We start from the raw sequence: 23,978 nt of genomic DNA, 5'->3' as shown, positions 1-23,978 counted from the left end.
CTTTATAGAACAGGACCACGATCTTCTGGAAGGCCTTCATGAAGTGGATATTGTCGTAGCAGTATTCCTGAACTTTCTGCAGTAAGACGAGCTCTGATTGGCCCTGGGTGCTGAATACGGCCAATAGAGGAGCATATTGCTGGAAGACACGGTGATGACACGTGACGGTCTATCCTAGTGTTTCCCAACCAAGGAGCCTCCCAATGATGTAAAACTACAACTTCCAGCATGCCCGGACAGCCAACGGCTGTCCGGGCATGCTGGGAGTTGTAGTTTTGCAACAGCTGGAGGCAAACTGGTTGAAAGCTTTTTTTTTTTTTTTTTAAATCAACTGGTGCAAGAAAGTTAAACAGATTTGTAAATTACTTCTATTAAAAAATCTTAATCCTTCCAGTACTTATTAGCTGCTGAATACTACAGAGGAAATTCTCTTCTTTTTGGAACACAGAGCTCTCTGCTGACATCACAACCACAGTGCTCTCTGCTGACATCTCTGTCCATTTTAAGAACTGTCCAGAGTAGGAGAAAATCCCCATAGCAAACATATGCTGCTCTGGACAGTTCCTAAAAATGGACAGAGATGTCAGCAGAGAGCACTGTGCTCGTGATGACAACAGAGAGCTCTGTGTTCCAAAAAGAAAAAGAATTTCCTCTGTAGTATTCAGCAGCTAATAAGTACTGGAAGGATTAAGATTTTTTAGTAGAAGTAATTTACAAATCTGTTTAACTTTCTGGCACCAGTTGATTAAAAAAAAAAAAAAAAGTTTTCCACCGGAGTACCCCTTTAAGCTCTCACCTTCAAGTGCTTCAGCGCCTGCTCGGCCACCAGCTCTTCTTTCTTATTCCATTCCACGGCGTTCATCACGCACGTCCACAGGAGGCCGATCACCGCCGGCTCCGGGATCTCGTTACGTTTCATCTCTTCTTTTAAGTACAGGACTATCTGAAAAACAGAGAAAAAAGTAAAAAAAAATATGAAAAACAAAAAAGTAAAATAAATTAAAGTCGCCAAATAGTGACACAGGAGAACGGAAAGTATGATTTTACAACAGAAAAGACAGGTGCTCGCCGTTCGCCGCCATGTGACCCATCATGACTGTTTATGGGCAGGTATGTACTAACTGTAGCCTGGTATGGTGGTACTATTATAGTAGTGAGCTGTGGTATCATTCACCCACTGGACATAGAAGTGGCAGTATGTGCGATATAGTGGGTTTATGGAGACTAGTGTGATGAATATAGGTCACTATGGCAGCATATGGCGGGATTTTTTATGTACTGTATAGTGGTAATGGGAATACTTTGATGTATACAAAAGTGCAGTGGAGTCCGCTACTGTATACAGCTGGGGAAAAAAGGTATACCTTACAATGAATTTTTTTTTTTAAACAATGTAAGTTAGTGGTAATATGGCAGTATATGGCAGTAAGTCCCTGCTATATGGCAGTATATGGAGCATAAAACATTTACAGTAAGTTTAAACAAAAAAACACCAGGTGAACCCAATCTAACTTCAACTCTGTATGGTAGAATTGTTTATAGTTATATGGACGGTGTGCAGTGTATTGTTATTATATGGACACTGTATGGTGGTATTATTATACAGACACGGTATGGTAGTATTGTTATTATATGGACACTGTATGGTGGTATTGTTATTATATGGACACTGTATGGTGATATTATACAGACACGGTATGGTAGTATTGTTATTATATGGACACTGTATGGTGGTATTATTATATGGACACTGTATAGTGGTATTATTATATGGACACTGTATGGTGGTATTATTATACAGACACGGTATGGTAGTATTGTTATTATATGGACACTGTATGGTGGTATTGTTATTATATGGACACTGTATGCTGATATTATTATACAGACACTGCATGGTAGTATTGTTATTATATGGACACTGTATGGTGGTATTGTTATTATATGGACACTGTATTGTGGTATTATTATATAGACACTGTATGGTAGTATTGTTATTATATGGACACTGTATGGTGGTATTATTATATGGACACTGTATAGTGGTATTATACAGAAACGGTATGGTAGTATTGTTATTATATGGACACTGTATGGTGGTATTATTATTATATGGACACTGTATAGTGGTATTATATAGACACTGTATGGTAGTATTGTTATTATAAGGACACTGTATGGTGGTATTGTTATTATATGGACACTGTATGCTGATATTATACAGACACTGTATGGTAGTATTGTTATTATATGGACACTGTATAGTGGTATTATTATACAGACACGGTATGGTAGTATTGTTATTATATGGACACTGTATGGTGGTATTGTTATTATATGGACACTGTATGGTGATATTATTATACAGACACTGCATGGTAGTATTGTTATTATATGGACACTGTATGGTGGTATTGTTATTATATGGACACTGTATGGTGGTATTATTATATAGACACTGTATGGTAGTATTGTTATTATATGGACACTGTATGGTGGTATTATTATATGGACACTGTATAGTGGTATTATACAGACACGGTATGGTAGTATTGTTATTATATGGACACTGTATGGTGGTATTATTATTATATGGACACTGTATAGTGGTATTATATAGACACTGTATGGTAGTATTGTTATTATAAGGACACTGTATGGTGGTATTGTTATTATATGGACACTGTATGGTGGCATTATTATTATATGGACACTGTATGGTGGTGTTATTATACAGACACGGTATGGTAGTATTGTTATTATATGGACACTGTATGGTGGTATTATTATATAGACACTGTATGGTAGTATTGTTATTATATGGACACTGTATAGTAGTATTATATGAACACTGTATGTTAGTATTGTTATTATATGGACACTGTATGGTGGTATTATTATATGGACACTGTATGGTAGTATTGTTATTATATGGACACTGTATGGTGGTGTTATTATACAGACACGGTATGGAAGTATTGTTATTATATGGACACTGTATGCTGATATTGTTATTATATGGACACTGTAGGGAGTACTGTTATTATATGGACACTGTATAGTGGTATTATTATACAGACACGGTATGGTAGTATTGTTATTATATGGACACTGTATGGTGGTATTATTATATAGACACTGTATGGTGGTATTTTTATATGGACACTGTATGGTGGTATTATTATATGGACACTGTATGGTGGTATTATTATATGGACACTGTATGGTAGTACTGTTATTATATGGACACTGTATAGTGGTATTATTATACAGACACGGTATGGTAGTATTGTTATTATATGGACACTGTATGGTAGTATTGTTATTATATGGACACTGTATGCTGATATTGTTATTATATGGACACTGTATGGTGGTATTATTATATAGACACTGTATGGTAGTATTGTTATTATATGGACACTGTATGGTGGTATTATTATATGGACACTGTATAGTGGTATTATACAGACACGGTATGGTAGTATTGTTATTATATGGACACTGTATGGTGGTATTGTTATTATATGGACACTGTATGGTGGTATTATTATATAGACACTGTATGGTAGTATTGTTATTATATGGACACTGTATGGTGGTATTATTATTATATGGACACTGTATGGTGGTATTATTATTATATGGACACTGTATAGTGGTATTATATAGACACTGTATGGTAGTATTGTTATTATAAGGACACTGTATGGTGGTATTGTTATTATATGGACACTGTATGGTGGCATTATTATTATATGGACACTGTATGGTGGTGTTATTATACAGACACGGTATGGTAGTATTGTTATTATATGGACACTGTATGGTGGTATTATTATATAGACACTGTATGGTAGTATTGTTATTATATGGACACTGTATAGTGGTATTATTATATGGACACTGTATGGTAGTATTGTTATTATATGGACACTGTATGGTGGTATTATTATATGGACACTGTATGGTAGTATTGTTATTATATGGACACTGTATGGTGGTGTTATTATACAGACACGGTATGGAAGTATTGTTATTATATGGACACTGTATGCTGATATTGTTATTATATGGACACTGTAGGGAGTACTGTTATTATATGGACACTGTATAGTGGTATTATTATACAGACACGGTATGGTAGTATTGTTATTATATGGACACTGTATGGTGGTATTATTATATAGACACTGTATGGTGGTATTTTTATATGGACACTGTATGGTGGTATTATTATATGGACACTGTATGGTGGTATTATTATATGGACACTGTATGGTAGTACTGTTATTATATGGACACTGTATAGTGGTATTATTATACAGACACGGTATGGTAGTATTGTTATTATATGGACACTGTATGGTAGTATTGTTATTATATGGACACTGTATAGTGGTATTATTATATGGACACTGTATGGTAGTATTGTTATTATATGGACACTGTATGGTGGTGTTATTATACAGACACGGTATGGAAGTATTGTTATTATATGGACACTGTATGCTGATATTGTTATTATATGGACACTGTAGGGAGTACTGTTATTATATGGACACTGTATAGTGGTATTATTATACAGACACGGTATGGTAGTATTGTTATTATATGGACACTGTATGGTGGTATTATTATATAGACACTGTATGGTGGTATTTTTATATGGACACTGTATGGTGGTATTATTATATGGACACTGTATGGTGGTATTATTATATGGACACTGTATGGTAGTACTGTTATTATATGGACACTGTATAGTGGTATTATTATACAGACACGGTATGGTAGTATTGTTATTATATGGACACTGTATGGTAGTATTGTTATTATATGGACACTGTATGCTGATATTGTTATTATATGGACACTGTAGGGAGTACTGTTATTATATGGACACTGTATAGTGGTATTATTATATGGACACTGTATAGTGGTATTGATATTATATGGACACTGTATGGTAGTATGGTTATTATATGGACACTGTAGGGAGTACTGTTATTATATAGACACTGTATAGTGGTATTATTATATGGACACTGTATGGTAGTATTGTTATTATATGGAGACTGTATGATGGCTTTGCTATTAGATGGACACTGTATGGTGGTATTGTTATCATATGAATACTGTATGCTGATATTGTTATTATATAGACAGTGTATGGTGGTATTGTTATTATATGGAGACTGTATGGTAGCATTATTATATGGACACTTTATGGTAGTACTGTTATTATATGGACAATGTATGGTATCATTTTTATATGGACACGGTATGGTAGTATTGTTATTATATGGACACTGTATAGTGGTATTATTATATGGACACTGTATGGTAGTATTGTTATTATATGGACACTGTATGTGGTATTGTTGATTATTGTTGATATGGTGGTATTATATGAATATAATATGGTGGTACTGTTATATTGACACTGTATGGTGGTATTACACTGACAATGTATGGTGGCAGTATTATATGGACACTGTATGGTGGTTATGTTATTATATGGACTCTGTATGTTTGTGTTATTATATGGACACTGTATGGCGGAGTTGTTATTATATGATATGGTATGGTGGTATAGTTATTATATTGACAATGTACGATGGTACTGTTATTATATGGACACTGTATGGCGGTATTATAAGGGGATCTCTAATTTTCCTTACGTCTGTACAGATACTGGTCACAATGTTACCTCTTTGATTGGACATTCTTGAGATAAACGTTCTTGTAGCTCCTTCTGCAGCTCCTTCCGTGTTCCCAGAGATTGTTGGACCCGCAGAAAGTCAGAAAGTTCCTTCAGGTCGGCGTCAGTGAAATACTTCGAGAAATGTTCAACTGTTTGGCGATTGGCCGGAAACAGTTCCTAAGAGATCAATGAAGATCATGAGAAAGAGACATGTATAGCACATATAGTATAATATACAGCACAATAGAGCATAACCATGTCAGGATAACACATACAGAAGAACATAAGGAGCAGTATTATAATAGAGTTATAGTCTAGTACATAGGGGCAGCACTATAGAAGTTATATTCTTGTATATAGGAGCAGTATTATAGTAGTTATATTCTTGTATATAGGGAGCAGTATTATAGTAGTTATATTCTTGTATATAGGAGCAGTATTATAGTAGTTATATTCTTGTATATAGGGGCAGTATTATAGTAGTTATATTCTTGTATATAGGAGCAGTATTATAGTAGTTATATTCTTGTACATGGGGTCAGTATTATAGTAGTTATATTCTTGTATATAGGAGCAGTATTATAGTAGTTATATTCTTGTATATAGGAGCAGTATTATAGTAGTTATATTCTTGTATATAGGAGCAGTATTATAGTAGTTATATTCTTGTATATAGGAGCAGTATTATAGTAGTTATATTCTTGTACATCGGAACAGTATTATAGTAGTTATATTCTTGTATATAGGAGACAGTATTATAGTAGTTATATTCTTGTATATAGGGGCGGTATTATAGTAGTTATATTCTTGTATATAGGAGGCAGTATTATAGTAGTTATAGTCTTGTATATAGGGGCAGTATTATAGTAGTTATATTCTTGTATATAGGGAGCAGTATTATAGAAGTTATATTCTTGTATATAGGAGCAGTATTATAGTAGTTATATTCTTGTACACAGGAGCAGTATTATAGTAGTTATATTCTTGTATATAGGAGCAGTATTATAGTAGTTATATTCTTGTATATAGGAGGCAGTATTATAGTAGTTATATTCTTGTATATAGGAGCAGTATTATAGTAGTTATATTCTTGTATATAGGAGCAGTATTATAGTAGGTATATTCTTGTATATAGGAGCAGTATTATAGTAGTTATATTCTTGTATATAGGAGCAGTATTATAGTAGTTATATTCTTGTATATAGGAGCAGTATTATAGTAGTTATATTCTTGTATATAGGAGCAGTATTATAGTAGTTATATTCTTGTATATAGGAGGCAGTATTATAGTAGTTATATTCTTGTATATAGGAGCAGTATTATAGTAGTTATATTCTTGTATATAGGGGTCAGTATTATAGTAGTTATATTCTTGTATATAGGGGGCAGTAATATAGTAGTTATATTCTTGTATATAGGAGCAGTATTCTAGTAGTTATATTCTTGTATATAGGAGCAGTATTATAGTAGTTATATTCTTGTATATAGGAGGCAGTATTATAGTAGTTATATTCTTGTATAGGGAGCAGTATTATAGTAGTTATATTCTTGTACATAGGAGCAGTATTATAGTAGTTATATTCTTGTATATAGGAGCAGTATTATTGTAGGTATATTCTTGTATATAGGAGCAGTATTATAGTAGTTATATTCTTATATATAGGAGCAGTATTATAGTAGTTATATTCTTGTATATAGGAGCAGTATTATAGTAGTTATATTCTTGTATATAGGAGCAGTATTATAGTAGTTATAGTCTTGTACATAGGAGGCAGTATTATAGCAGTTATAATTATAGGGGGCAGTATTATAGTAGTTATATTAATAGGGGCAGTATTATTGTAGTCAGACAGGATAGAATCAGTATTATGGTAGATAATAGTTATATACTGACTAGTAATCGCTTATCCAGATTGGCTTTTCTTAAGGATGATGTAACAGAGTTGGCGTCCTTCTCCGCCATCCATGCTTTGAAGAGTTTTACAGCGAAAGACGCAGAAATACCTTAGATACAGGGAGTGAAACAAAAAAAAACATTAAAAGGGTTACCCTGTGCTGATCGGTGGGGTGGTCAAACCTCCGGGACCCTAACTAATCCTGAGAATAAATGAATATTATCCCCTAAATAAATGGAGCCCCGCATGTGTGTAAGGCCACGGCTCAGGACTGTACATTGCTGAATGCTGAGTGTGTGGACATGCCCATAATATTTGGCCTTAAAGGGGTATTCCGGGTTTATACATCTTATATGATGTATGATCACAGGGATCCTGCCGCTGGGGACCCCGAGATCTCTGTGCAGCCCCCGGCATCCTGTCATCACTAGGGGGCGTGGCGTCACGTCCGCATCTCGGAAGCAGCGCCGGCAAAAGAATGCCAGGGGCAGCAACAAGATTACGGGGTCCCTAGCGGCGGGACCCCTGTGATCATACATCTTATCCCCTATCCTTTGGATAGGTGATAAGATGTATAAACCCGGAATATCCCTTTAATCTCTCCTATATACTGACCCCAGAATAAACCCGGATACCCAACTACATGGTCAGCAGGGCTTCATGCCATCTATGGATTGGAGCTGTCTAATTGTTACTGACTGCCAGGAAGAGTTGACAGAGGGAGGTGGGAGGAGCCGTGGGTGATGGTATAATATAGAGCAGTGGTCAACCTGTAGACCTCCAGATGTTGCAAAACTACAACTCCCAGCATGCCCGGACAGCCGTTGGCTGTCCGGGCATGCTGGGAGTTGTAGTTTTGCAATATCTGGAGGTCCGCAGGTTGGAGACCACTGCTATAGAGGATAGGGATACACACTGCACCTACTGTACCTTCTTTCACTATATTTTCAGTAAACAGACTTGTTAAAATGGTGGCTGGGAGCGTCCCACCGGCCAGTAATATCCCGGTCAGCACAGCTAACTTGGTCTGCTCCGCTTCAGAAAACGCCTTGAGGAAAAGCAGAAGCTGCAGAGAAAGACCAAAAAAAACCAAGAAACAATTAACCCTTCTGGGTTCGGAGGCATTTTTAATATGCAGATGCTGCCAAAGGTCTATGAGGATGTGAAGGGAAACTTGGAGTCTGCTGCCACTCTCCAAGAGGGAGCGCTCTGATGCCACTCTCCAAGAGGGAGCGCTCTGCTGCCACTCTCCAAGAGGGAGCGCTCTGATGCCACTCTCCAAGAGGGAGCGCTCTGATACCACTCTCCAAGAGGGAGCGCTCTGCTGCCACTCTCCAAGAGGGAGCGCTCTGATGCCACTCTCCAAGAGGGAGCGCTCTGATGCCACTCTCCAAGAGGGAGCGCTCTGATGCCACTCTCCAAGAGGGAGCGCTCTGATGCCACTCTCCAGGAGGGAGTGCTCTGATACCACTCTCCAAGAGGGAGCGCTCTGATGCCACTCTCCAGGAGGGAGCGCTCTGATGCCACTCTCCAGGAGGGAGCGCTCTGATGCCACTCTCCAGGAGGGAGCGCTCTGATGCCACTCTCCAGGAGGGAGCCCTCTGATGCCACTCTCCAAGAGGAAGCGCTCTGACTCCACTCTCCAGGAGGGAGCGCTCTGATGCCGCTCTCCGGGAGGGAGCGCTCTGACGCCACTCTCCAGGAGGGAGCGCTCTGACGCCACTCTCCAGGAGGGAGCCCTCTGATGCCACTCTCCAAGAGGAAGCGCTCTGACTCCACTCTCCAAGAGGGAGCGCTCTGATGCCACTCTCCAAGAGAGAGTGCTCTGATGCCACTCTCCAAGAGGGAGCGCTCTGATGCCACTCTCCAAGAGGGAGCGCTCTGACTCCACTCTCCAAGAGGGAGCGCTCTGATGCCACTCTCCAAGAGGGAGCGCTCTGATGCCATTCTCCAAGAGGGAGCGCTCTGACGCCACTCTCCAGGAGGGAGCGCTCTGCTGCCACTCTCCAAGAGGGAGCGCTCTGATGCCACTCTCCAAGAGGGAGCGCTCTGATGCCACTCTCCAAGAGGGAGCGCTCTGATGCCACTCTCCAAAAGGGAGCGCTCTGATGCCATTCTCCAAGAGGGAGCGCTCTGATGCCACTCTCCAGGAGGGAGCGCTCTGCTGCCACTCTCCAAGAGGGAGCGCTCTGATGCCACTCTCCAAGAGGGAGCGCTCTGATGCCACTCTCCAAAAGGGAGCGCTCTGATGCCACTCTCCAAAAGGGAGCGCTCTGATGCCACTCTCCAAGAGGGAGCGCTCTGATGCCACTCTCCAAGAGGGAGCGCTCTGATGCCACTCTCCAGGAGGGAGCGCTCTGCTGCCACTCTCCAAGAGGGAGCGCTCTGCTGCCACTCTCCAAGAGGGAGCGCTCTGATGCCACTCTCCAAGAGGGAGCGCTCTGATGCCACTCTCCAAGAGGGAGCGCTTTGATGCCACTCTCCAAGAGGGAGCGCTCTGATGCCACTCTCCAAGAGGGAGCGCTCTGCTGCCACTCTCCAGGAGGGAGCGCTCTGACGCCACTCTCCAGGAGGGAGCGCTCTGACGCCACTCTCCAGGAGGGAGCGCTCTGACGCCACTCTCCAGGAGGGAGCGCTCTGACGCCACTCTCCAGGAGGGAGCGCTCTGACGCCACTCTCCAGGAGGGAGCGCTCTGACGCCACTCTCCAGGAGGGAGCGCTCTGACGCCACTCTCCAGGAGGGAGCGCTCTGATGCCACTCTCCAGGAGGGAGCGCTCTGATGCCACTCTCCAGGAGGGAGCGCTCTGATGCCACTCTCCAGGAGGGAGCGCTCTGATGCCACTCTCCAGGAGGGAGCGCTCTGATGCCACTCTCCAGGAGGGAGCGCTCTGATGCCACTCTCCAGGAGGGAGCGCTCTGATGCCACTCTCCAAGAGGGAGCGCTCTGATGCCACTCTCCAAGAGGGAGCGCTCTGACGCCACTCTCCAAGAGGGAGCGCTCTGACGCCACTCTCCAAGAGGGAGCGCTCTGACGCCACTCAAGCTGTGTCCCCTTATTTTCACAGTCTGCGCCAGTCCCAGAGGTCGGACCCACACCAATAATGACATTTCCTTGTTTTATTCTATCACTTTATATGATGGCAGCACCCCTATCTGAGTGCATTTTGAAAGGGGTATTCCAGGAAAAAAAAATTTTTTATACATCAATCGGCTCCAGAAAGTTAAACAGATTTGTAAATTACTTCTATAAAAAAAATCTTAATTCTTCTAATAATTATCAGCTGCTGAAGTTGAGTTGTTCTTTTCCGTCTGGCAACAGTGCTCTCTGCTGACACCTCCGTCTGTCTCGGGAACTGCACAGAGTAGAAGAGGTTTGCGATGGGGGATTCGCTTCTACTCTGGACAGTTCCCCAGACAGGTGTCATCAGAGAGCACCTAGACAGAACTTCAGCAGCTCATAAGTACTGAAAGGATTAAGATTTTTTAATAGGCAAGTCTATGCCACGCCCCCTCCCATAGACTTGCCTTGAGGGGGCGTGGTGTGACATCACAAGGGGCTTGCCTGTGACGTCACGACCCCCACAGCCCGTGCCCACGCTGGGGCAGAGGAGTACCCCTTTAAAATGTTCTGCTCCTTTTTTACCTTTTTTATTTCCTCTTCAAAGGCTTTCTCCAGATATTTGTATCTTCTGATTAGTTTGCTGAAGACCTGGAAAGATCAGGAAAGAAAACATGACAAACCGGTCTATTATTATAAATATATACAGTGGTCCCTCAACTTACAATGGCCTCAACATACAATAGTTTCAACATACAATGGTCTATGCTGGACCATTGTAAGTTGAAACCAGACTCAACATACAATGTACGGACAGTCCAGATCTGTGAAACATGTCAATGGCTGGAAGAACTAACCAATCAGAATGGACATTCACTGGTAAAACCCCTGTATTACTGAAGTGTATGCACTGACTGGTGTCTGGTAGCGCCCCCTACAGTACAGGGAGGTATTACATGTTCTGTACTCTTTACCTATATTACTGAAGTGTATGCACTGACTGGTGTCTGGTAGCGCCCCCTACAGTACAGGGAGGTATTACATGTTCTGTACTCTTTACCTGTATTACTGAAGCGTATGCACTGACTGGTGTCTGGTAGCGCCCCCTACAATACAGAGAGGTATTACATGTTCTGTACTCTTTACCTGTACCAGGGTTAGCTGCTCCTTTGGACACCAGTTGGGGGCGGCTCCATGTTACTTTTTGGGACACTTTGTGTACTGTACAGGACCCCGAAGAAGCTCCTGTCCTCTACATAGACCAGTGTTTTCCCAAGCAGGGTACCCCCAGCTGTTGCAAAACTACAACTCCCAGCATGCCCGGACAGCCTTTGGCTGTCCGGGCATGCTGGGAGTTGTAGTTTTGCAACAGCTGAAGGCTCCCTGCTTGGGAAACACTGACATAGACAGTGATTACAGCTCCCAGCAGATTTTTATTACTTTTATATGTAAGGATTTGCTTTATCTATATTAGTTATCTACTTATTTTTCTTTAATCCTCACTTTTTCCTATTTTTGGATGACATTTTGGTGGCTTCAGAACCAATTACCAGGTATCCACACAGTGATGGTCTCAACATACAATGGTTTCAACATACAATGGTCGTCCCGGAACCAATTAATATTGTAACTTGAGGGACCACTGTATTATAGTATTAACATAAACTACATAATACCAAGTTTATATCACTGGAATACATTTTTCTGTTGCAATTTGGAAACGGATGACAAGTAGGCCGACTGCTGCAAACCTTACATCTCTGGCCAATACCGGGGCGAGTCGTGCAAAACAACAGCTAATGCTTCCCAGGTTATGGATTACACAATAAAACTACTACACAGAGTTAATATCAAAATGAAAAAGATCCGTCATCAGCAACAATGTTGACAGTCGCTATAACCGCTATAGTGCAAAGTCTTCACCTGGGCATAATTCCTTATGGTCTCATAGTCTTCGTTTGCGCCAAAGACACAATGACTGGTCACCTTGGTTTTGTCTCCATCATCGATTCGAGTGCCTCCCGGAGCTAAGGGGAAAAAAGAAAAAAAAAATGTAGGTACATAGACGACATCCCTAAATTCAAAAACTTATTATACATCTTGGTTGTGGCTCTGGTGGTGCAAATCTGGTCCTCTGTGGCCACCTTAAAGAAGTTCTTCAGCATAAGAAAAAAAAAAGAGATACTTTTACGCAAAAACAGCGCCACACCTGTCTATGGGTTGTGCCTAGTATTGCAGCTCGACTAACTGGACTTGACCTGCAATACCACAGACAATCCATGAACAGGGGTGGCACTGTTTTTTTTTTTTTTGGGAACAAAGCTGCTATATTCTGGACAATCTAAACATACGGAGGGGTTCATGTTGAGTTTATTTAAATGTGGGCATGTGGCTTAAAATAAGACCATGGTAAAGATCCAACCATAGGCGTCCGTATTGGATTTGTACATTCTTTTACTGGGTTTCCTCCAGGTTCTCCACTCTACTTGTATTAACCTGACTAGACTGGAGATCAACCCATGGACATCTGTATGGGGTTTGTACAATCTCCACTGAATTTCCCTCAGGTTCTCTGGACTATATATACACTGCTCAAAACAAATAAAGGGAACACAAACAACACAATGTAACGCCAAGTCACTGACACTTGTGTGAGATCCCACTGTCCACTCAGGAAGAACACTGATTGACAATCAATTTCACATGGAACAGACAACAGGTGGAAATTATAGGAAATTAGCAAGACACCCCCAATAATGGAGTGGTTCTGCAGGTGGTGACCACAGACCACTTCTCAGTTCCTATGCTTTGTGGCTGATGTTTTGGTCACTTTTGAATGCTGGCGGTGCTTTCACTCTAGTGGTAGCATGAGACGGAGTCTACAACCCACACAAGTGGCTCAGGTAGTGCAGCTCATCCAGGATGGCACATCAATGCGAGCTGTGGCAAGAAGGTTTGCTGTGTCTGTGTGCGTAGTGTCCACAGAATGGAGGCTCTACCAGGAGACAGGCCAGTACATCAGGAGATGTGGAGGAGGCCGTAGGAGGGCAACAACCCAGCAGCAGGACCTCTACCTCTGTCTTTGTGCATGGAGGAGCAGGAGAAGCACTGCCAGAGCCCTGCAAAATGACCTCCAGCAGGTCACAAATGTGCATGTGTCCACTCAAACGGTCAGAAACAGACTCCATGAGGGTGGTATGAGGGCCCGACGTCCACAGGTGGGGGTTGTGCTTACAGCCCATCACCGTGCAGGACATTTGGCATTTGCCAGAGAACACCAAGATTTGCAAATTCGCCACTGGCGCCCTGTGCTCTTCACAGATGAAAGCAGGTTCACACTGAGCACATGTGACAGACGTGACAGGAGTCTGGAGACGCCGTGGAGAACGTTCTGCGGCCTGCAACATCCTCCAGCATGACTGGTTTGTTGGTGGGTAAGTAACGGTGTGGGGTGGCATTTCTTTGGGGGGCCGCACAGCCCTTCACGTGTTTGCCAGAGGTAGCCTGACTGCCATTAGGTACCGAGATGAGATCCTCTGACCCCTTGTGAGACCATATGCTGGTGCGGTTGGCCCTGGGTTTCTCCTAATACAAGACAATGCTAGACCTCATGTGGCTGGAGTGTGTCAGCAGCTCCTACAAGAGGAAGGCATTGATGCTATGGACTGGCCGCCCGTTCCCCTGAATCCGATTGAGCACATCTGGGACGTCTCGCTCCATCCACCACAGACTGTCCAGGAGTTGGCGGATGCCTTAGTCCAGGTCTGGGAGGACATCCCTCAGGAGACAATCCTCCACCTCATCAGGATCATGCCCAGGCGTTGTAGGGAGGTCATACGGGCACGTGGAGGCCACACACACTACTGAGCCTCATTGGGACTTGTATTAAGGACATTACATAAAGTTGGATCAGCCTGTAGTGGGGTTTTCCTCTGTGATTTTGAGTGTGACTCCATATCCAGACCTCCAGGGGTTGATACATTTGATTTCCATTGATAATTTTTGTGTGATTTTGTTGTCAGCGCATTCAACTATGTAAAGAGGAAAGTATTTCATACGATTAGTTCATTCAGATCTAGGATGTGTTATCTTAGTGTTCACTTTATTTTTTTGAGCAGTGTATTAACCCAACTACACTAGAAATCCACTCATGGGCATCTGTATGGGGTTTGCATGGTTTTCCATTGCCTTTCTTCAAGGTTCTCTGGTCTACCTGTATTAACCCAATTACACTGGAGATCTACCCTTGGGCATCTTTATGGGATTTGCACAATCTTCCATTGGGTTTCAATGGGGTTTTATGTTCAACCATGTGTAAATAATAAGACATTAAGTAAAACTTCCACCGAAAAGGACTTAAGGGTACTGGTGGACAGTAAACTCTACTTTAGTGATCAGTGCCAGGCAGCGGCTGCCAAGGCTAACAAAGTCATGTGATGTATACAGAGGCATAGAGGCTTGTGATAAGGACATAGTTACCTCTGTATAAATCACTAGTCAGACCACATATGGAGTTTGGTGTCCAGTTTTGGGCCCTTGTATATAAGAAGGACATGGCCGAACTGGAGAGGATGCAGAGGAGGGCGACAAAGATAATTAATGGTAGGAGGAGGATTACAGGACCAAGACAGGTTATCACTTGGGGTTATTTAGTTTAGACGTCTTAGGGGGATCTGATCACAATATACAAATATATGAATGGACATTACAGAAATCTTTCTAGGAATCTATTTACACCTAGGCCAGTAACCATGACAAGGGGGCGTCCTCTACACCTAGAGGAAAGAAGGTTTCACCATCATCACAGACAGATTATTTACTGTAAGAGCAGTGAGACTATGGAACTCTCTCCACATGACGTTGTAAGGTCTGACTCAATAAACATGTTCAGGGGGGGGGGGGCTGGATGTTTTTTCAGTAAAATATAATATTACATGTTATGGATACTAGATTTATGGGGATAGGACATTGATCCAGGGATTCATTCTGATTCCATAGTTGATTTGGGAAGGAATTTCCCTCTGTCATGGAGCAATTGGCATCAGCCTAATGGGGGGGGGGGGTTGCCTTCCTCTGGATCAACATTATATTACTGTGTTTCTCCAGGTTCTCTGGCATACTTGTATTAAAGGGGTATTCCAGCTTTATTCATCTTATCCCCTATCCAATTTAGGGATTTATGATGATTAATACCTTAGCCTACGTATCCATTTCCCGTTCTTTTTATAGTAACAACGTGTTATGAGGCATTTTACCCTTAATACACCCTCATGGGGTTCATCTGTATGGGTTTTGCACGTTCCACCATTGGGTTTACTGCAGGTTCTTTACTTTACTTGTATTAACCCAAATACTTCTCAACATAAAATTGAGAACCCCATGAGGGTGTATTAAGGGTTAAACACCTCATAACACGTTGTTACTATAAAAAGAACGGGAAATGGATACGTAGGCTAAGGTATTAATCATCATAAATCCCTAAATTATAATAAACCAATAAACACTGACGACCATGTGATGAATACTTCATCCTGAAAACAAGAAGTTATTCCATTTCACGCTTTTTCACACCCGTCACAAACACCGGACAAACATAATTCCAAAGCCATATTTCCTCTTTCCTGAGGGACGTGGATAAGGAGCTCAGAAATACTGCGAAAACATCTCCCGGCCGTGTCAGGCGTTACATTATTACCGCCCCCCGGCTGTCATGTCCCCCCCACAATAAGGATTTAAGAACTGTATTCATTGCTCTATCTGCTCCTGACAAGGACATTAATTCTATTTCAGAAGAAAGAATCTTATTTAGCATAATTCCTGCATAACATCGGCTGAACGGGGAAGAGTAATAATGTGATCACTTAATAGAGACACTTCACAGAGCGCCATAAAATCTGAGGAGAGGACAAAGATTATACTGCGGAGTAGTTATATTATAGTAGTTATATTCTTGTATATAGGGCAGTATTATAGTAGTTATATTCTTATATATAGGAGCAGTATTATAGTAGTTATATTCTTGTATATAGGAGGCAGTATTATAGTAGTTATATTCTTGTATATAGGAGCAGTATTATAGTAGTTATATTCTTGTATATAGGAGCAGTATTATAGTAGTTATATTCTTGTATATAGGAGCAGTATTATAGTAGTTATATTCTTGTATATAGGAGTAGTATTATAGTAGTTATATTCTTGTATATAGGAGCAGTATTATAGTAGTTATATTCTTGTATATAGGAGCAGTATTATAGTAGTTATATTCTTGTATATAGGAGCAGTATTATAGTAGTTATATTCTTGTATATAGGAGTAGTATTATAGTAGTTATATTCTTGTATATAGGAGCAGTATTATAGTAGTTATATTCTTGTATATAGGAGCAGTATTCTAGTAGTTATATTCTTGTATATAGGAGCAGTATTCTAGTAGTTATATTCTTGTATATAGGAGCAGTATTATAGTAGTTATATTCTTGTATATAGGAGCAGTATTATAGTAGTTATATTCTTGTATATAGGAGCAGTATTATAGTAGTTATATTCTTGTATATAGGAGCAGTATTATAGTAGTTATATTCTTGTATATAGGAGGCAGTATTATAGTAGTCTCATTCTTGTATATAGGAGCAGTATTATAGTAGTTATATTCTTGTATATAGGAGTAGTATTATAGTAGTTATATTCTTGTATATAGGAGCAGTATTATAGTAGTTATATTCTTGTATATAGGAGCAGTATTATAGTAGTTATATTCTTGTATATAGGAGCAGTATTATAGTAGTTATATTCTTGTATATAGGAGCAGTATTATAGTAGTTATATTCTTGTATATAGGAGCAGTATTATAGTAGTTATATTCTTGTATATAGGAGCAGTATTATAGTAGTTATATTCTTGTATATAGGAGCAGTATTATAGTATTTATATTCTTGTATATAGGAGTAGTATTATAGTAGTTATATTCTTGTATATAGGAGCAGTATTATAGTAGTTATATTCTTGTATATAGGAGCAGTATTATAGTAGTTATATTCTTGTATATAGGAGCAGTATTATAGTAGTTATATTCTTGTACATAGGAGGCAGTATTATAGTAGTTATATTCTTGTTTATAGGAGCAGTATTATAGTAGTTATATTCCTGTATATAAGAGCAGTATTATAGTAGTTATATTCTTGTATATAGGAGCAGTATTCTAGTAGTTATATTCTTGTATATAGGAGCAGTATTATAGTAGTTATATTCTTGTATATAGGAGCAGTATTATAGTAGTTATATTCTTGTATATAGGAGCAGTATTATAGTAGTTATATTCTTGTATATAGGAGCAGTATTATAGTAGTTATATTCTTGTATATAGGAGCAGTATTATAGTAGTTATATTCTTGTATATAGGAGCAGTATTATAGTAGTTATATTCTTGTATATAGGAGCAGTATTATAGTAGTTATATTCTTGTATATAGGAGTAGTATTATAGTAGTTATATTCTTGTATATAGGAGCAGTATTATAGTAGTTATATTCTTGTATATAGGAGCAGTATTATAGTAGTTATATTCTTGTATATAGGAGCAGTATTATAGTAGTTATATTCTTGTATATAGGAGCAGTATTATAGTAGTTATATTCTTGTATATAGGAGCAGTATTATAGTAGTTATATTCTTGTATATAGGAGCAGTATTATAGTATTTATATTCTTGTATATAGGAGTAGTATTATAGTAGTTATATTCTTGTATATAGGAGCAGTATTATAGTAGTTATATTCTTGTATATAGGAGCAGTATTATAGTAGTTATATTCTTGTATATAGGAGCAGTATTATAGTAGTTATATTCTTGTACATAGGAGGCAGTATTATAGTAGTTATATTCTTGTTTATAGGAGCAGTATTATAGTAGTTATATTCCTGTATATAAGAGCAGTATTATAGTAGTTATATTCTTGTATATAGAAGCAGTATTATAGTAGTTATATTCTTGTATATAGAAGCAGTATTATAGTAGTTATATTCTTGTATATAGGAGAAATATTATAGTAGTTATATTCTTGTATATAGGATCAGTATTATAGTAGTTATATTCTTGTATATAGGAGGCAGTATTATAGTAGTTATATTCTTGTATATAGGAGCAGTATTATAGTAGTTATATTCTTGTATATAGGAGCAGTATTATAGTAGCTATATTCTTGTATATAGGGGGGGCAGTATTATAATAGTTATATTCTTGTATATAGGAGCAGTATTATAATAGTTATATTCTTGTAGATAGGAGCAGTATTATAGTAGTTATATTCTTGTAGATAGGAGCAGTATTATAGTAGTTATATTCTTGTATATAGGAGAAGCATTATAGTAGTTATATTCTTGTATATAGGAGCAGTATTATAGTAGTTATATTCTTGTACGTAGGGGCAGTATTATAGTAGTTATATTCTTGTATATAGGAGCAGTATTATAGTAGTTATATTCTTGTATATAGGAGCAGTATTATAGTAGTTATATATAGGAGCAGTATTATAGTAGTTATATTCTTGTATATAGGAGCAGTATTATAGTAGTTCTATTCTTGTATATAGGAGCAGTATTATAGTAGTTCTATTCTTGTATATAGGAGCAGTATTATAGTAGCTATATTCTTGTATATAGGGGGGGCAGTATTATAGTAGTTATATTCTTGTATATAGGAGCAGTATTATAGTAGCTATATTCTTGTATATAGGGGGGGGCAGTATTATAGTAGTTATATTCTTGTATATAGGAGCAGTATTATAGTAGTTAGATTCTTGTATATAGGAGCAGTATTATAGTAGTTATATTCTTGTATATAGGAGGCAGTATTATAGTAGTTATATTCTTGTATATAGGAGCAGTATTATAATAGTTATATTCTTATATATAGGAGCAGTATTATACTAGTTATATTCTTGTATATAGGAGCAGTATTATAGTAGTTATATTCTTGTATATAGGAGCAGTATTATAGTAGTTATATTCTTGTATATAGGAGCAGTATTATAATAGTTATATTCTTGTATATAGGAGCAGTATTATAGTAGTTATATTCTTGTATATAGGAGACAGTATTATAGTAGTTATATTCTTGTATATAGGAGCAGTATTATAGTAGTTATATTCTTGTATATAGGAGGCAGTATTATAGTAGTTATATTCTTGTATATAGGAGCAGTATTATAATAGTTATATTCTTATATATAGGAGCAGTATTATACTAGTTATATTCTTGTATATAGGAGCAGTATTATAGTAGTTATATTCTTGTATATAGGAGCAGTATTATAGTAGTTATATTCTTGTATATAGGAGCAGTATTATAATAGTTATATTCTTGTATATAGGAGCAGTATTATAGTAGTTATATTCTTTTATATAGGAGCAGTATTATAATAGTTATATTCTTGTATATAGGAGCAGTATTATAGTAGTTATATTCTTGTATATAGGAGCAGTATTATAGTAGTTATATATAGGAGCAGTATTATAGTAGTTATATTCTTGTATATAGGAGAAGTATTATAGTAGTTCTATTCTTGTATATAGGAGCAGTATTATAGTAGTTCTATTCTTGTATATAGGAGCAGTATTATAGTAGCTATATTCTTGTATATAGGGGGGGCAGTATTATAGTAGTTATATTCTTGTACATAGGAGCAGTATTATAGTAGCTATATTCTTGTATATAGGGGGGGGGGGCAGTATTATAGTAGTTATATTCTTGTATATAGGAGCAGTATTATAGTAGTTAGATTCTTGTATATAGGAGCAGTATTATAGTAGTTATATTCTAGTACATAGGAGCAGTATTATAGTAGTTAGATTCTTGTATATAGGAGCAGTATTATAGTAGTTATATTCTTGTATATAGGAGCAGTATTATAGTAGTTATATTCTTGTATATAGGAGCAGTATTATAGTAGTTATATTCTTGTATATAGGAGCAGTATTATAGTAGTTATATTCTTGTATATAGGAGGGAGTATTATAGTAGTTATATTCTTGTATATAGGAGCAGTATTATAGTAGTTATATTCTTGTATATAGGAGCAGTATTATAGTAGCTATATTCTTGTATATAGGGGGGCAGTATTATAGTAGTTATATTCTTGTATATAGGAGCAGTATTATAATAGTTATATTCTTATATATAGGAGCAGTATTATAGTAGTTATATAGATCCAAAAACAAGTAAAGAAAGAAGTACCGCACTCACCCACTGTCAAAAGCCGGGAACAGGAGAGATTTATTTCAGATCATAAGATCGGAATAACAGGTGCAGGACGTGGAGGAGAGAAAAAAGCCACACACGACTAGTTTCACGCCGGACGGCGCTTTCTCTGGCTGACTTGGTAGCCAAGTCAGCCAGAGAAAGCGCCGTCCGGCGTGAAACTAGTCGTGTGTGGCTTTTTTCTCTCCTCCACGTCCTGCACCTGTTATTCCGATCTTATGATCTGAAATAAATCTCTCCTGTTCCCGGCTTTTGACAGTGGGTGAGTGCGGTACTTCTTTCTTTACTTGTTTTTTGGATCTATATGAATACTATACAGTTACCTGCACCTCCAGGTCTAGCCTGGATTATCAGTCCATCTGCACAGCCTCGCATTGTATGCTAAGAACTTTGCCTGTTACTAAGGGAGACCACACAATAGTGGCACTCATCTTGTTGGACTGTTTGTTATACTAGTTATATTCTTGTATATAGGAGCAGTATTATAGTAGTTATATTCTTGTATATAGGAGCAGTATTATAGTAGTTATATTCTTGTATATAGGAGCAGTATTATAGTAGTTATATTCTTGTATATAGGAGCAGTATTATAGTAGTTATATTCTTGTATATAGGAGCAGTATTATAGTAGTTATATTCTTGTATATAGGAGCAGTATTATAATAGTTATATTCTTGTATATAGGAGCAGTATTATAGTAGTTATATTCTTGTATAAAGGAGACAGTATTATAGTAGTTATATTCTTTTATATAGGAGCAGTATTATAATAGTTATATTCTTGTATATAGGAGCAGTATTATAGTAGTCATATTATTGTATATAGGAGCAGTATTATAGTATTTATATTCTTGTATATAGGAGACAGTATTATAGTAGTCATATTATTGTATATAGGAGCAGTATTATAGTATTTATATTCTTATATATAGGAGCAGTATTATAGTGGTTATATTCTTGTATAGAGGAGCAGTATTATAGTGGTTATATACTTGTATATAGGAGCAGTATTATAGTATTTATATTCTTTTATATAGGAGCAGCATTATAGTAGTTATATTCTTGTATATAGGAGCAGTATTATAGTGGTTATATACTTGTATATAGGAGCAGTATTATAGTAGTTATATTCTTGTATAGAGGAGTAGTATTATAGTAGTTATATTCTTGTATATAGGAGCAGTATTATAGTAGTTATATTCTTGTATATAGGAGCAGTATTATAGTAGTTATATTCTTGTATATAGGAGCAGTATTATAGTAGTTATATTCTTGTATACAGGAGGCAGTATTATAGTAGTTATATTCTTGTATATAGGAGCAGTATTATAGTAGTTATATTCTTGTATATAGGAGCAGTATTATAGTAGTTATAATCTTGTATATAGGAGCAGTATTATAGTGGTTATATACTTGTATATAGGAGCAGTATTATAGTAGTTATATTCTTGTATAGAGGAGTAGTATTATAGTAGTTATATTCTTACATATAGTGGGAAATTCTATAAAAGTTATGCATGCACAATTTGCTTTTATCAGAACATTAAAAATTAAATAAAGTGACCCGAGTCTTCATATGACATACAGAGTTACCAGGCAGATGGCAATAAGCTCATACCAAGCATGCTCCCAGCTATGAGAATGTCAAACAATGTATCGGCATAGCGGCGGTAGTCCAATCGCGATCCTGTCGTATCAAGAAATTTGGCTACTGCTTCCAATTCGTTTCCTGCTTCATTGAGTCCCTGGATGATGGTGTCCCGAAAAACTGTAGGTTCAAATTTCTCTTTTTCATCTGTAAAGTAAACGTGGAAAGATTAATTTATTTTTATTTTGTTACATAGCCTCTTTAAAATTGTCTTCGACTTTGCAGGGGGCGTTACAGATACATCAGCAGACGGAGGGGACGGAGGGATATGGCAGCAGATTTCTTTTTATTTTAATTCGTTTTGTGACAGTTTTAAACAAATAAAATATCATCTAAATGCTAATAACATCAGGGCCAGCGAATGTAATCGCCAAATACTGTTTCAAGTACAAAATCTGCCAAATCCCCCCCAAAAAATCAAGGAAAAGAAACAAAAAAAATTATAATAAACATCAGAAACTCTTCTATTTATAGAGCACAGCGGGAGCCGGATGGCTGGTGGGAATGTTAGGCAGATGAAGGAGACCAGCCGTATAAATAGGTAATAAAATTTATGCCAAAAAATTAATAAATAAAAAATAAAAATAACAACACAATTATAGACATACATTGGGTTAAAGGGGTTATCCAGGAAAAAACTTATATATCTCTATCAACTGGTTCCAGAAAGTTAAACAGATTTGTAAATTACTTCTATTAAAAAATCTTAATCCTTTCAGTACTTATGAGCTTCTGAAGTTAAGGTTGTTCTTTTCTGTCTAAGTGCTCTCTGATGACACGTCTGGGGAAACGCCCAGTTTAGAAGCAAATTCCCATAGCAAACCTCTTCTAAACTGGGCGGTTCCCGAGACAGGTGTCATCAGAGAGCACTTAGACAGAAAAGAACAACCTAAACTTCAGAAGCTCATAAGTACTGAAAGGATTAAGATTTTTTAATAGAAGTAATTTACAAATCTGTTTAACTTTCTGGAGCCAGTTGATATATATAAAAAAAAGTTTTTTCCTGGATAACCCCTTTAAGAGTATGATTCAGTCTTGCAACCCATCGATATTTGCAATAAGGTTGCATGAGGGCACAATTTTTGAAGTCAGAGCTAAAACAAACAAACAAAAAAAATCATTTAGATTTTTGGGCTAGGGCAGTGTTTCCCAATCAGGGTGCCTCTACCTGTTGCAAAACTACAACTCCCAGCATGCTAGGAGTTGTAGTTTTGCAACTGCTGGAGGCACCCTGGTTAGGAAACACTGAGCTAGGGGTATGGTGCAATCTTGCAGCCCCATTGATTTATGCAATAAGGTTGCATGAGGGCGCAATTTTAAAAGTCAGATCTGAAAAAATTAAAGGGGTATTCCAGGAAAAAAACTTTATTTTATATATCAACTGGCACCAGAAAGTTAAACAGATTTGTAAATTACTTC

At 38.0% G+C, this 23,978-nt stretch overlaps 1 protein-coding gene across 1 annotated transcript; it reads right to left on the bottom strand.

Annotated features, from left to right (window-relative positions):
* On the bottom strand, positions 1-22,706 carry LOC130326989 (eIF5-mimic protein 1; the record flags this gene model as incomplete). Its single annotated transcript, XM_056553367.1, is given in 8 exon segments — positions 1-139; positions 797-943; positions 5,714-5,884; positions 7,602-7,711; positions 8,533-8,668; positions 11,247-11,312; positions 12,585-12,688; positions 22,530-22,706. Coding segments are annotated over 8 exon segments (1,050 nt in total), but the record flags the coding sequence as incomplete, so codon positions are not given.
* Positions 22,707-23,978: the final 1,272 nt, after the last annotated feature.

Source organism: Hyla sarda, unplaced genomic scaffold (assembly GCF_029499605.1).
Source record: "Hyla sarda isolate aHylSar1 unplaced genomic scaffold, aHylSar1.hap1 scaffold_2892, whole genome shotgun sequence".
Taxonomy (NCBI): domain Eukaryota; kingdom Metazoa; phylum Chordata; class Amphibia; order Anura; family Hylidae; genus Hyla; species Hyla sarda.
This window is presented reverse-complemented; position numbering and strand designations above follow the sequence as displayed.